The sequence below is a fragment of the Festucalex cinctus genome, chromosome 9, assembly GCF_051991245.1.
Source record: "Festucalex cinctus isolate MCC-2025b chromosome 9, RoL_Fcin_1.0, whole genome shotgun sequence".
NCBI lineage: Eukaryota > Metazoa > Chordata > Actinopteri > Syngnathiformes > Syngnathidae > Festucalex > Festucalex cinctus.
In genome coordinates, this window is record NC_135419.1 from 8,965,553 (window position 1) to 8,979,659 (window position 14,107).

At 40.2% G+C, this 14,107-nt stretch overlaps 1 protein-coding gene across 3 annotated transcripts; it reads right to left on the bottom strand.

The window, feature by feature from the left end:
• Positions 1–26: 26 nt before the first annotated feature.
• LOC144026293 (soluble guanylate cyclase 88E-like) lies at positions 27–11,959 on the bottom strand. 3 transcript variants are annotated; one of them, XM_077532882.1, is made up of 19 exons: positions 11,887–11,959; positions 11,602–11,788; positions 11,125–11,265; positions 10,469–10,608; positions 10,091–10,225; positions 9,205–9,328; positions 8,996–9,115; positions 8,793–8,910; positions 7,527–7,613; positions 7,301–7,418; positions 5,951–6,080; positions 5,660–5,806; positions 4,117–4,263; positions 3,885–4,041; positions 3,225–3,334; positions 2,083–2,172; positions 986–1,132; positions 634–771; positions 27–532 (listed from the first exon to the last, which is right to left on the bottom strand). In XM_077532882.1, exons 2-19 carry the CDS (start codon positions 11,719–11,721, stop codon positions 404–406), a joined length of 2,298 nt encoding a protein of 765 aa, XP_077389008.1. In that variant the 5' UTR covers positions 11,722–11,788; positions 11,887–11,959; the 3' UTR covers positions 27–403. The 3 variants fall into 3 exon arrangements, with proteins under 3 accessions (XP_077389008.1, XP_077389009.1, XP_077389007.1); XM_077532883.1 differs by having other exon boundaries at positions 27–556; positions 8,826–8,910; positions 11,887–11,958; XM_077532881.1 differs by having other exon boundaries at positions 27–556; positions 11,887–11,958.
• Between the last annotated feature and the right edge of the window lie 2,148 nt (positions 11,960–14,107).

Sequence of the window (14,107 nt, forward strand, 5' to 3'; positions counted from 1 at the left end):
TGACAAAATAAACAATAACAAACAGGTCAGGTCTGCACACCCCTGTGAAGCCAACTTGCTTTACTTCTACTGAGCTGACAAGTTTGTTGTTACGGAAACATTCCGAAAGAGAAAGGACAAAGCCATTCAACTGTCAGATCTACAGCGTGACAACACTGCAAGAAATAACTCCAATTGTGTTCAACTGAATCACACAGCAGTGAACATTTTTTGGTGCAAAAAAAAAAAAAGTCAATGTCAATGTACACACCACACATCACTGAAGCTCATCATGTCTAGCATCAACAGACCAAAAGGTTAAAACATATCTTAAACAACGGCTCATGTTCAGTGTTTTAAGTCAATTCCCAGCTATGGCATCAACTAGCGTCTGTTTGGCATTCCCATTTTAGCGTGGACCAGCTCAGGACACGGAACACATGGCGCTCTTGGAGCAGCTGGAGTCGCAGGAGCTGTCACGTGACTCCATCATGGAATCTCTGCCGTCACACCCGGGCAACCCCAGCTCCAGGTGAGCGTCCTCCGAACAGTCCTGCAAGGCATCTTTGTAATGGGACTGAGAAGATAACAAACAATATTGTGAATTTGAATGAAGAAACAAAACTTTATTTTAACTTAATTTTTCCGTTCTACCTTATGAACGGACATCTGCTCCACCCGACACTCTTCCACGGACTCCTCCAGGGAATGGCCTGAATTCTCCATCTTGATGTGATGAGAGTGAATTGACTTGACATCATCCTCATCCTCACCTGGCACCAGTGGGAAAACCTGGAAGTAAGGATATCCAAAATCATGTTCAGAATGGAAATAAATGAGTAAGTACACAACTTAAAGTTGGAAATTTTTTAGGAAATCGAAAAAAAATGTAGGCTCCATACATAATGTATTGAACTGTATTCAAATTTCTATTGAACCACAAAAATATGGTGCGATTGTCAATATAGATGTGGAAGGCCACAAAACGGTTTTGTTGCATTCCTACCCGTCCTTCCGCGTCCCCCTCGGTGATGACCTCAGCAATGGTGGCCTTACTGATGGTCTGGGTCTCAAATTGGGGACACGCCGCTTGGGCGTTTCCGTCCTTGTCCCGCTTACCTTTCAGCCAGTAGGTCTCGATCTCAACATTGCCCTTAAGGATTACAGAAAGGGACATTTTTTAAACTCATAAATTATTCATACCCTGGCCCAATTTTCAGTTGCAGTTAAATTTCTATTGGTTTAATGGGTATCGTCGCCTTAAAATTGTCAGATTAAATCATAATGTAAAATACTGAAAATTGCCTGTATTTTACACAACTTCCTGTCTTTTGCTGCTCTTTTTTTTTTTTGCCATTTCCAGCTATATTCATGGGTCAATGTGAAAAAAATGAAAATTAACAAATGAAGGCCAGCAGACAAAGTTGAACTTAATATATTGTTTTTTAATAGATTTTTTTTTTTTTTTTATTAGATTTTCCAACTTTCTAACTTGACTGTGTACTTGTCTCAATTATCAAAATTATAATACTTTACAATAATAAATCAATTGAAAGTGTGGTCTGATTTGAACTCCCACTGAGGTAACCAAATATGGTTCCTTCCTGGAAAAACCTTTGCTGTTCCTATATTTAAACATTCATAGCACAGCTTGTCTTATGAAAGGAAGTAAAAAAATAAAAATAAATAAATAAAATAAAATAAAAAATAAAAAAAACTTCACTTTTTCCTCAAGATTCTTTCCTGACGGCTGCTTTGGGAGAAACTTTGCTGGCATTATCACCGAATGTACTCTACACAAGTCAGACTCGCGCATAAAAAAGAAAAGCAAGTAGGCGACACTTACAGATTCAAAATGCTAAATATGTTCTCTGCCCAAAGCCAAAACATTGCCAGTTATTTTTGTTGGTTTGATACGCACATCTTGCATTTGCACCAGTTGGCGCCTCGGGGAAGGTTTTGTGTATGCAGATAACATTTATTTACTGCCGACGCATTATCCCACTGTGCTATTCACATGTCCTGCAGCAATTAATTATGTTGTCATGGCGGATTAAGTACAGTAAAGCTACAATTTCTGTAGTGTGTTGTTTGGACTCCAACCTTGATGGTAATGGTGCCCCTCCTTTCAAAAATGAAGTGGCTTCCTTTCAGGTGCTCGTAGGTGGCGCTGCTGAGTTGGATATGCATCTCCTTGATGAGAGACAAAGGAAGACGTTTTTGACCAATTGCTTTTAGTTTTTTCGATGACCTCTTCTTTGAATGTTGAGCCAAGCTTGTAAGCATCCAGACAGCTTCTCACAGCGATTAGGGAAATATTGACCGAGCCTAGTTTGAGCAATTGACCAATTTCTTGTCTTGAAACAAGCAAAAATCTGAGATAATAATGCACTTCAGACCCCCACCAGTAGATGGCGGCAGTAAATTTCACAAATTCACGTTGTCTGCCCCGCTGTGGAAGGACAATATCAGTTAGTGGCGCTAATGTAGCATACGGCGGCGAGTTAGGGCCACGTATAAATATTTTTTTGAGAGGGCGGGGCAATATTCCGAGGAAAAAAAACTCGTAGTTTAAATTAAAAGAAAAATTTAAATTAAGAATGAATCTGTCTCCATGCTGCATTGTCATTTTATAAACGGTCCCATTAACCACCCAACGAATCCTCAAATGATTGGACTGTAGCTACGCTACGTGTGTTTCTTGTACGTTTCTGAGTTTTTTCTCGCAAATCTGTCACTTTATAAACTCGCAAATTTGCCACTTTATAAACTCGCAAATTGACGATTTTTTTTTTTACTCGCAAATTTGCCACTTTAGAATGTCGCAAATTTGCCACTTTATAAACTTGCAAATTTATGAGTTTTTTCTCGCAAATGTGCAACTTTTTAAACTTGCAAATTGACGAGTTTTTTTACTCGTGAGTTTGCCACTGTAGAAAGTCGCAAATTTGCCACTTTATAAACTTGAAAATTTACGAGTTTTTTCTCGCAAATTTGCCACTTTAGAAAGTCGCAAATTTGTGAGTTTTTTTTCTCAAAATGTTGCCCCTGCCCTCTAAAAAAATATTTATACGTGAGCCTAATATGCCGTCATAGTAGCATAAAGCTGGTTGACCAAGGGGAAAAAAAACATCCAGCTACGCCTGACTACTTCCCTATTCGTCAGGGCTTTAGCGCCATCTTCTGGCCAACATGAATTGGTGAATTTCTGACTACCAGGGTTCATATCATTTTTCTGTCCCCACCTTTCCGTTGCTCTCCATGGCTGACGCCGTGTGGACTGTATCGCCATGCAGACCGTAACGGGGCATCTTGTGTCCTACCACACCTGCTACCACCATACCAGAGTGGATGCCTGCAGCCACAACAAAACAGGTCCATTTATGTAAGACTTGTTTTCATCACAGGCCCTATTGTATTTGTGGTTGCCCTCAGGGGGGAGGTTAATAACTGAAACCATATAAATGTATTATCACTAAGGATGTAACTGGGGAAGAAAATCATTTCATCATTTTGTTTAAACAGAACAAGCTTTAATTACTTTTAAAATGAAACATCAACTGCTGTTATTATGAAAGTGCATCACTAGTTTGTCTTCTTTAAAGGGAATGAAAGATGCAACGGTAACATTTTCAACACTCTGAATTATTATCCTATAAATCACCACTGGCAGTTGTTATTGCTTTAGCTTTTTTTCCCCCGAAGAGCCCGGTAGAGACTGTTTGAATGCCTCGGGAGTTGCATTTGTATTGTGCTACTTCTTTTTTTCTCACGCTGCCTTGATACTCCCATTGGCGTGACGCTGTTTCAAATGAGTGAACAAGTTTGACATTCTGCCAGAAGCATATCGCACGACCTGTGGTTTATGTGGTCTAACACCAGCAGAGGCGCGAAGTCCAACCCACCGACACGAATCTGTATGTTGTTTCCATTCGAGGGGTCTTTCAAGTGGTCGATGGAGCGCACCATATCCAGTGCCATGTCACAAATGTTATGAGCGTGATACTTGGTCTTCTCCGGCGCCCCCGCCACCACCATGTAGGCATCTCCGATGGTCTCAACCTTGCGAGGCGACACACTTGACTCGAGCACATGAACGCACTAAATACTAGCCGACTGAGGAAAACGTGCGCGTACCTTGAAGACTCTGTGCTTCTCGCTGAGCGTGTCAAACAAGGTGTACATGGTGTTGAGCATGGACACCACCTGCAAGGGCGTGATGTGGCTGCAAATGCGAGTGAATCCCACCACGTCGCTGAAAAGAATGGTCACATCAGGGAACACCTGCAAGAAACACGGTGAATCTAATTGCTAATGAATTGCGTTGGTGTTGCAGCAAAATAGATGAAGACAGGCATATATATTAGAGATAACCACCCGATATGGTTTTGTCTGTGCCGATACCGATTATTGGCATCAATGTTTTAATAACTACAAACTTAAATGTCTTTAAGAATTATGTTTATTGGGGAACATTGCAGATTTGCAAAATGTTGATTTTTGTGCAGTGCAGGGAGCTCTCAGTCACCGGCATGTCTTAATAGCTCCAGACTGAGTTCTTCAATAAAGTTTTAAAAAATTTCAAAATATCTTAAATGTTAAATTTTCACTTATCTTAGTTTTAATTTCAAACAAAAACAAAAGGTGCAGAAATTATCCATGGTCAGCAGTATCTCTTATGAAGTGAACTGAAAATTGAAATCACTAGTTCCCTAAAGTTGAGTTTTAAATGGATCTGTTATCTGCCATCAGATTGTTTCTTTATATTGGCTGATGCTGAAAAGACTAAGAAGGTCTATAACTAATATGCCATATATTCTTTATATACAGTGAAAAGTGACTAATATGCAGCTTACTGAGGAGTCGTAACCGTTCCCATGGTTATACGTTTGTGTGTATTGTACTGCCCCCATGTGGCCAAAGTATACAAAGCAGAAATCACGATAAATCAATCATGATGCACAAACTGTTTAGTGAATTCTTTACATTTCATTTAATTATGATATTACTGTTTGTTTTTCTAATTTAGAATGATTTTTTTCCCTTATTTTAAAAAAAAAAACATTTTTTGTTGGATTTCTTGAGGAGGCTGGAACGAATTTATGGCATTTCCATTCATTTCAATGAGGAACAATGAAGGCAAAATAGTCACTCGAGTACCAATGTCCACCCAGTTCCCCCCTGGGTGGTATTATGACCCGTTTTGGGCTTTTTGATAGTTTTGACCAGGCTATTTCAAAATAAAATACCACCTACGAGTTTAAGTGTGAAATTAAATGTAAATCTTCTGCTGTGTGTGCATGCGTATGTCTGTATTTACATAGGAGCGCTTGTCCTAGATCTGTTGAGATCGTGCTGTTGTACCTAATGTTATGGCCTCTTACCGTACAAGAAAATATTTAACCATAGTGACAGATGCTAAATTGGATCTTATCTTTATTTAGAACCAATGCTAAAAATATAGCAAAGCTTGGACAGATGAAAGCGAGCTAAAGAGGAGCAATGGACTTTTGTGATGAAGCATTTGTTATTGTGTTTTGGCACATTGAACGTGATATGTGGTTCCTAGCGTCTCCATTATTTATTTATATTTGACTCTTGGGGAAATTATTTGACTATAATGACTGGAGTCGAAGTGTGTCATGCAACGAGAAAGCTCTTTTTGCCGTCCATTCCTGACCTCACAAGTGTTTACAGCCGGCTCTCCTTTGCGCAGCCTCTTTGCCACTGGCTTGGGGATCATTCTGTAAAGGAGGTCATCTGTTTTTTTCATCTCATAATCCAACATCTTCATGCTCTCCTCGAGCTTGCTGGACTTCTTTTGCTCCTGTGTTCAGACAATAATCGAGATTTCTAAACATGTACAGTCCTAAATTAAGATTATATAAATATTAGAGACATTAATATTAAATATTATAATATTCAAATATTATAGAAATAAAGACGCAACATGTATCAAATGTTTTATAACCTGTATGAGTGCTCTTTTCAGCTCTTCCGACTGCTGTGTGCCTGCCAGCACCAAATCTCTGCTGGAGTCGTGCATGCTCAGGTCATTGATGTACAGGCCAGTTTTAAACATAGCACTCAGGCTCTCCATCCTGCACGCAAATGCACACAAACAAAGTTAAAGACAGAGGGGCAGAATGACAAAATGAAACTGAAAAAATAGGTAATCAACATTGCAAAAGAATTAGCGATTATGAGGATTTTATTTTCGTCTATAATAGTATCCTTTTATGGGGTAAGGAACCATATTTGGTGCCGTAAAGGCAAATAAATATACAGTGGATATAAAACGTCTGCACACTCCCACAAAGGACATTTTTTTTTGTGGTACAAAAAATAGTCTTGTAAAACTCAATTACATTCGTTTAAAAAAAAAAAAAAAAGAGGCAAGGTAAAGAAACAGATAGTGCTGTTGCATAAGTACACACACCCTCTTAACTGATATCTGTCTGGCTGTGTTCAGAATCAACTAATCGCATTCAAACCTGTGTTAAATGTCACCATTTCAAATACATTACAGATGTTCTAGTAGGCTTTCCCTGACTTTTTTTTTTTCTAGGAGGTTTTGGCCTAACTGGCATTTCGAATTGTTCAAAAGTTCACTGCAGCTTCATTGTACCATTACCAAATCTTCTAAACACGTGGGAAATATGTTTCGGTCTGATGAGACTAAGGTAGAACTTTTAAAGTCATAAGTCCAACAGGTTGAAGCATGGTGGTAGTCTTCATTTTTACTTCCCCTCCTGAAAATATTATTTTTTTTTAATTCACTTGGGTTTTACAGGTAATAGGTCATATAATAGTAAAAATAATCTCATTTATGGTTGCAACTTTCGTGCTTAAAATATTTTTCACATAACATTCTGACTTTATTCTTGTCATTTCATTTTCATTTCAGCATAGATGGTCCTAATTGCCATGTTTTACCCAATAAAGATTTAAAACCAATGTAATGCCTATTACTGCTTCAATGTAGGCATGAGCGCACAAAATTGCGCGTTTTATAGAAGGATGTGGATGTTTTGGTAATGTTCTCTGTGGAAAAACACTCTCTGTTGCAAATGGGTTCCCATTAGGCTCACAAGAGCTGCACTGTCTGATTACAAGCTAATTAGCAGTTCATTTCATGCATGGCGAGAGCCGCTCCAATGGGCCCCCAAACTGATTCGGTGCCCAGCCTTTTATTTGCACACTCACTGTAGCGCTCATTGCACTTAATGTTTTGCTTTGCAAGTAAAACGTATTCATGAGGGGTTTTGTCCTCGAGCGTGCGCCCGTTTGTGTATGTCGAGTGTGTTCATGTAAATCTTACACAGGTGTTCCAAGAAAGATGATAGACTCCCACTCAGGCATGTATCGCATTTGTCCTTTCAGTCTCAGGCATCGGCTCCCGTCACCCCAGCTCTCCATGGCATTGGCGCTGTTACCGTCTTAAATAAGAGCACAACGAAATGTACCGCATATAAACTCAAACTTCATATTGCTGTTTTGCTTCTGAAAGAGTTTCTTTTGTGTGTGCCAAACAGAGAGCTCAAAACCTTTGTAATCGTCTCCAATGATGGACTGAAAAGCCATGAGCTCCACGTCCACATCAGCAGACCGATTGGCGTTGTCGTAGTCGGAATCTGTCGAGTACAAGAAGGAGTTTCAGAGAAAAGCGATGACAATTCTAAATCATTGTGATTATAGTTACAGTGACCCCTCGACTGTGAAATATTTGGACACATCTTCTTTATGCAACTGAAGGAGAAAACTTTTGGCTGGTAGTGTAGCAATACAGTAAAGAATTTTGATGCCTTTTTGTGGCATCTTGATGCCACGGACATATTGTTGAAGTGAGTTGAGGGACTTCAATGTGACAAAATGTGCTTTGACGCAATCTTGTAGCATCGTGGTTTATGGTCTATAACAGTGGCTCGGAACCTTGTTGGAGGTTTTCTATGCACATTGACCAAATCCTTCTTTATTGAAAACTAATGTTTTTTTTTTTTTTTTTTTTTTTTTTTTTATTCAAGACATAGGTATAGGGTTCATTGGTGAACAAAATGAACAGAGATCAGCCTTTACATCAAATCTGACTCTGAATTCAGAAACTATGGTGTTCTTGTACAGTATTCCCCATTTCAATGAAGCAACCCCCTTCTCTCGTATGTTTTACTGGATTTTGACTTATTTTGCAAAACCCACCGAATATTGTATTCTATTGCTATAAAAACATGGAACCTACCAATAGAAAGATTAGAGTCTCTATAGTATATTTCTATAAGTTTCCATTTTGCCGCAATAGGCATTATGTTTACAATATAGCTAAGTTTCATCATTATTCACAAATCTGTTTAAAACTGTGGGGAAAACAGCTTGTTGCATGGAACTCTTATACTCTGTTGCTACCTGCTGGCCGTTTTTGTAATAACTACCATTACTTTAACCGTTCTCTTCAGTTCAGGGGCTGCATCAAAGCCTTCTTATGCTCTAGCATAAATTAAAAAAAAACATTAAAAAAAAAAAAACACGTATAAATACGTCTTTGGGACATTAGTAATATTTAAAATAGAACGTATTTATATGTTTTAGGCAGCAAATGAGTCAAGGAAGTGTTCCTTTAGTTTTGCTAAATAGATAGTTGTACTGTTGAGTTGAGTTGAGTTGAGTTGAGAGTACTGTGCTAGAATTGCTTAGGCCCTAGAACTGAACCCTGTGGAACACCATACATTCTGGTATACACTTTGTGCGTGTGTTTGTACGTGTGAACCACGCTTAAGCAAAATCACATATTAGTGAGCCCTTGCCCAGCAGACACACACCCCTGCGACTGTTTACATGGCTTCCACTCTTACTCTGGACTCGGTTGTGGAGATTCCTCTCTCTTTTCACAGGTTCCTTGGACATGATCTCAAACAAGTTGTTGGGATGGGAGATGATCTAGGAACACGCAGCGCAAACGTTGACAGTCACAGCACCCTTCGCTCGTGAATGATTTTCAATTTATTCGGTAGAGCTACATCACCATGTTCCATGTGAACTCCACCAGGGGGCGAGCCAGCAAGAAAGCGTCATTGATCTTCTTTCCATCTAAATCAGGGAAGACTGTGGAAAGTCCTGAGCCAACATTGTGCACCACCATGTCCTGGAGAGTCAAATCAATCAGCCACTTCCTATGCACGATACATCGCCTCGTTCCAGCGTATTACTGGAGTCCGTGCATGCTGCTTTTACCTGTCTGAAGACGATGTTGAAGGGAAAGACCTCAAAGAAGAAATCCGAGGTAATTGGCAGAATCTCCTGCTCTTCCTCATCCTCCTTCATGATGTAGCGGTAAGCAGAGTTGTCAAAGTTCAACCTGGAGGGACACAAAATTATGACCAAAATTACGGCGCAAAGGACATCTCTTCAGATCAACCCAATTGTGACGCTGATGCCGGCACAGGTCCAAGAATACAAACAAAGCTGGTGGTGAATGAGAACAGCACTTAGCTTGTCCCTCTCTAGCTCCTTCTATTCGCCACCAGTCTTCAAATATTCATACCAACGGGACCAAGGGACGGCAAAGGCACCAGGTCAAGCTTCCTGTTTGTCGTAATCGCCATTAAACTCATTGACTCGCAGCCATTTTCACTGAAGCAACCCCCTTTCACTCCCAGCTGTTTTACTAGATTTTGACTGATTTAGGCCCACATATTGTGTTCTATTGCTATAAGAACATGGAACCTACCAAGACAAAGATTAGTCTCTTCTTTCATCGGGGGAAAAAAAAAAAAGTTTATTTCTATAGTTTTGCAGCAATTAGCATTAGAATATAGCTAAAAGAGCTTGTTGCAAAATTGCCCTGGTTGATCTCTTATACTCTGCTGTCACCTGCTGGACGTGTTTGTAATAACTACCATTGCTTCAACCTTTCTCTGCAGTTCAGAGGCTGCATCAAAGCCTTCTGTATGCACTAGCATAAAAACATAAGAATATGTATAAATACGTCTTCGGGACACTTAAAACATTTAATATAGAACTTATACGTTTTTGGGAGCAAATTAGTTCAAACACAAAAGGAATCCGGTGTGGTGTTTGAAATTGAATCTTGTTTCTGTCTGTGGTTGTGCTCACCAACCTCATGGTAACATGGGAGTAGTCCCCCACCATCTGCTCAGACAAGACCTCCACATGGATGTCCGTGTCATAGAACTGCTTCCCCATCTGCCTCAGCTGACCCATGGCATAGTGCAGGTAGCCTTTGCGCTTACTCCTGCAGATCACAATGGGGGGGGCGGAATTCAATAAACACACGTCTTGATCTTATGGACATGCTGTTAGGAGGAGATGGGCTGCACATTTGTTTACTTGCCCTTTGGCAATAACTGGAAACTGGAACTTCCCCAGCAACCACTTCCCTAATTTAGGACTTGAATTAATCACTCTCCATGCCTTTCCCAAGCAAGTCCAAAGACCTGTTGATCGTATTACACGGAACTCCATCAGATTCTCAGACCTGTAGTGGAGGGTGACTCCAGTGGCGGATTCCTCCTGACAGAAGAAGGTTGGGGGCTGCACCTTAGGGTAGCTGAAACGCAGATACTCATGGAGGTTGTCAAGGCCATTGACGAAGTCACGGACGTGACGGCCCAGCACCTGGGAACAGAAGCACAAATGAAACATCAGTTCTTTGTTCTCACTAGACATACAACTAACTAGCAGAATGCCACCGTTGTCAGCATGCCCATATTTGGAAATTCTGACGTAGCAGCCTACTAGGAAGTAAGCACAGAGATTTCTGCCGCGACTTTAGACAAGAAGTCTTTGTTGCAATAGAAAGCCCTGGTTCATTTTAAGGAGGCGATGACAAGCAGGAAAAAGGGGGGGGGGGGCTATGCTATAGTAAGTGCAGTGTGAAAAGGGTTTTAGAGTCAGACTTCAAACGGTGAGTAGTTACTTTATGTTAGGTTTATTAATAGTGCTTAACATTACAGTTGTATTGGGGGGGATATTGACTGTAAAACTAATCAGTGTTTTACAATTTCAGTCTAGATTCATTTAAGCCAGTTCCCATTATTTCACATTATTTCTTTTAGTTTCGTACAATTGTGTGTTCAAAATTTTCACTACAAACATACAACATACAAGTTGAACGTGAGCTCATCTTGTCACCTTGAGGATCCTGTCATAGCCGTACTTTCCCACAAATCCCAGGAAGTAGACACCCCAGGAGTTCATCAGCTCATTGTAGGGCGTTCCCGTCACCCCGCTAGCTGCCTTTGCAATGCGAGGAATCACACTCTCGCTGTACACCTAAAAATATAAAAACACACCAGCGAGAAGATTTGAGATGTTTTTTTTTGTTTTTTGTTTTTTTTAACAGAGCAAGTATAGTATGTACTGAGATATGGCATTGTCAGCTTGCTCAGACCTTGAGATTTAAAAAAATTAAAATAAATAGCCCATACTTCCACACACCGCAAACGTAACCTTAAACCTTGAAGTCAAGTGAATTTTTGAAAAATGACTCTGAAGTTACACCTCCAGAATAATTTCCAGTTGAATACATTTCCCAATCCACACAATTGTGTGGCAATTCCATTTTCTCAGGCAGTATTCATGTGTGTCGATATCCATTTTCTGGGATACCTGATGAGTGACAAAAGAGTGCAGCCGCACGTCTGCCCTCTCTCTGACCAGCTTCCACACGTCGTCCCCGTACGACTCCTTGATGAAGTCGTGCAGACTCTCACACAGCAGACCATACATTATGACACCCGAGATTGACAGTCGAACCGCAAAGACGGCGCGCTTCCAACAGTATTCCCAAAGGCACCTGCAAGCGAATGAGAAAAGTCCAGACTTCATTTAGTGCAAATCGTTTCAACAGGTCATTAATTGCACCGTGCTTGCTTTTGCCATTAACGCCGCTACCTGCGGAGCTCAGTGCTTGATCAGATTAGACATCCCATCAGGGTTTCATCCGAGGGACAACCGCGCAAACGGTTTTAAAGGGCCTCTCATTACCACAAGTACTTTGGTGCGGACGGGTGCGCATTGTTCTTGTGTCAGCTGTCAGCACCTGGTGGCTGCGGAATGACACGAACACACCACGGAAGCCATCGCTCACACACAGATGACACCAGTCGGAGGAAGTAAACAATTAGATGCTCTGCCCTGCTTTTATTTATGTACTTGGACAAACGTGCTCAAATAGACACCAGAGGAGTTAAAGGGCAACAATTCTTCTTATTTAATGGTTAGTCTGCAGATGCCCCCCCCAGCTTGAATGACACCACATTTTCTCCCGGAGACCGTGAGGCTTTCTAATAAGGGATGGTGGCTTTGTGGAGCCGGGAAGGTGCAAAATCGATATCTAATCTCAACAGAGATAAAAAGAAAAATATGCTTTCCTCCCAGACGTCTGCTGTCCTCAATGAATCAATCTGCGCAGTACATAAAATCCACTTGAAAGACCAACAGGGTTCCACAAAGTGTGTATAATATTGGAATTAAAATGTATTAAAGTGAAAACATAAACAACGTGATGAAGAAAAATCACAACTCTCACATTTAAAATGCATCTAATTATGTTACAGACATGACACAAGAAGGCAAGCCTAATCACCGCCATATGTTAATGTTTGTCATATATGATGTGATTTCACACAAGTATTTACTCTAATTATGACACTATTGCAGAATGTGCCATAGTCTATTAACCTGAGCTGTGGTGCGTTCTGATGTATGACTTTTGTCTTTGTATTAGTGAATTGTTGTAAACCTAGTACCCCACATATATTGATTTCTAAAAGAAATTGCAGATAAAATGCAGCTGTCGGGTGATGTTAGTGAGTGGAGCAGTCCAGAGTTAATAGTGAAATCAACAACAGTTCTGAAAAGTTAAGGGAAATGATGGCAAAGTGTGCTATTTGAACTATACGGAAAGAAAATGCTGCACTTTTGTACTTGACTTACATATGAATGGACTAACAACAGGCCCCTCGCGGCTGAAGCCAGAGGAACACTTTTACTGACAATGTATGTTATTTTTCACGGAAAATACTGTTATCACGGCGTGATTTACCCAAGAATCCCTGTATGGAGCAGTGATAATTTTGTCATGATTTTTTTTTTTACTAAAATAGAAGCTATTAAGCCCTTCCCGGCAGAAGGCGGGGTACACCCTGAACTGGTTGCCAACCAATCACGGGGCACACAGAGACGAACAACCAACCACACTCACAAGCACCCCCAGTTACAAATAGTTGTTATAATTTTCTGTATAAAATTATATGAAATGTATGATGATGGAAAATATCGACTAAACTGTCAATTTTGTTGACTAAAATTGCTAGTATGATTAATCTGCGTTAATATATGATAAATGCAATAGCTTTTTTTGTGATTAATTGATTAGCTAACGGTTTAACTTTGACAGCACTAGTTGTGAAACAAATCACTGAAATCACTTCAAATCAAATAAAAAAACATGTATATACTGGTTGGTGACCAGTCATGGGGTACCCTGCATCTCTTGGCCAAAGTCAGCTTTGATAGGCTCCAGCTCTAACAAATTACAGCAAAAATGAAAACGTTATTGTGTCAGGGTTAGCTGTTTGACATCTATTAAACACGACACAAAAAGGAGAGAAGACTCAGTTCAGGGCTCGCGAGAAGAGAGGAGAGGAACTGACTGATGCAATTCACTCCTGCACTCTCTGAAGATTCCTCTCCTCACCCTATCTATTTATTTGGTTTTCCACGCCCCGCCGTATTAGTAAAATACTGATACTATGGTAAAAATGTCTTGCACAGTTAAGTCAGGAAGCGAAGGCTAATGACATCTTAAAATAGAAAAGAAAAGCAGTTTTGGATTGTTGAAATGTTCTTTATCTTAAAAGCAGGTGGTCCTATAGAGCAAATACGTTTACACCATTTTGCAGGGGAGAGTGAAAAGCAAAGTGTAAGTAATAATATTTGTGCCCACAGTAGAATAGTTAGCCTGACCTAGTGTCACTGTCAGCATGCCAGCTGTTTTAATGCACCCACACGCAAACAGCCAAAATCTGTTTTTATTAGCAAAAAGCTTTGAGGTCAGGATGAAAATCTTTATACTTGCCCCATCCCGCTAATCACTCCATTCATCCATCCT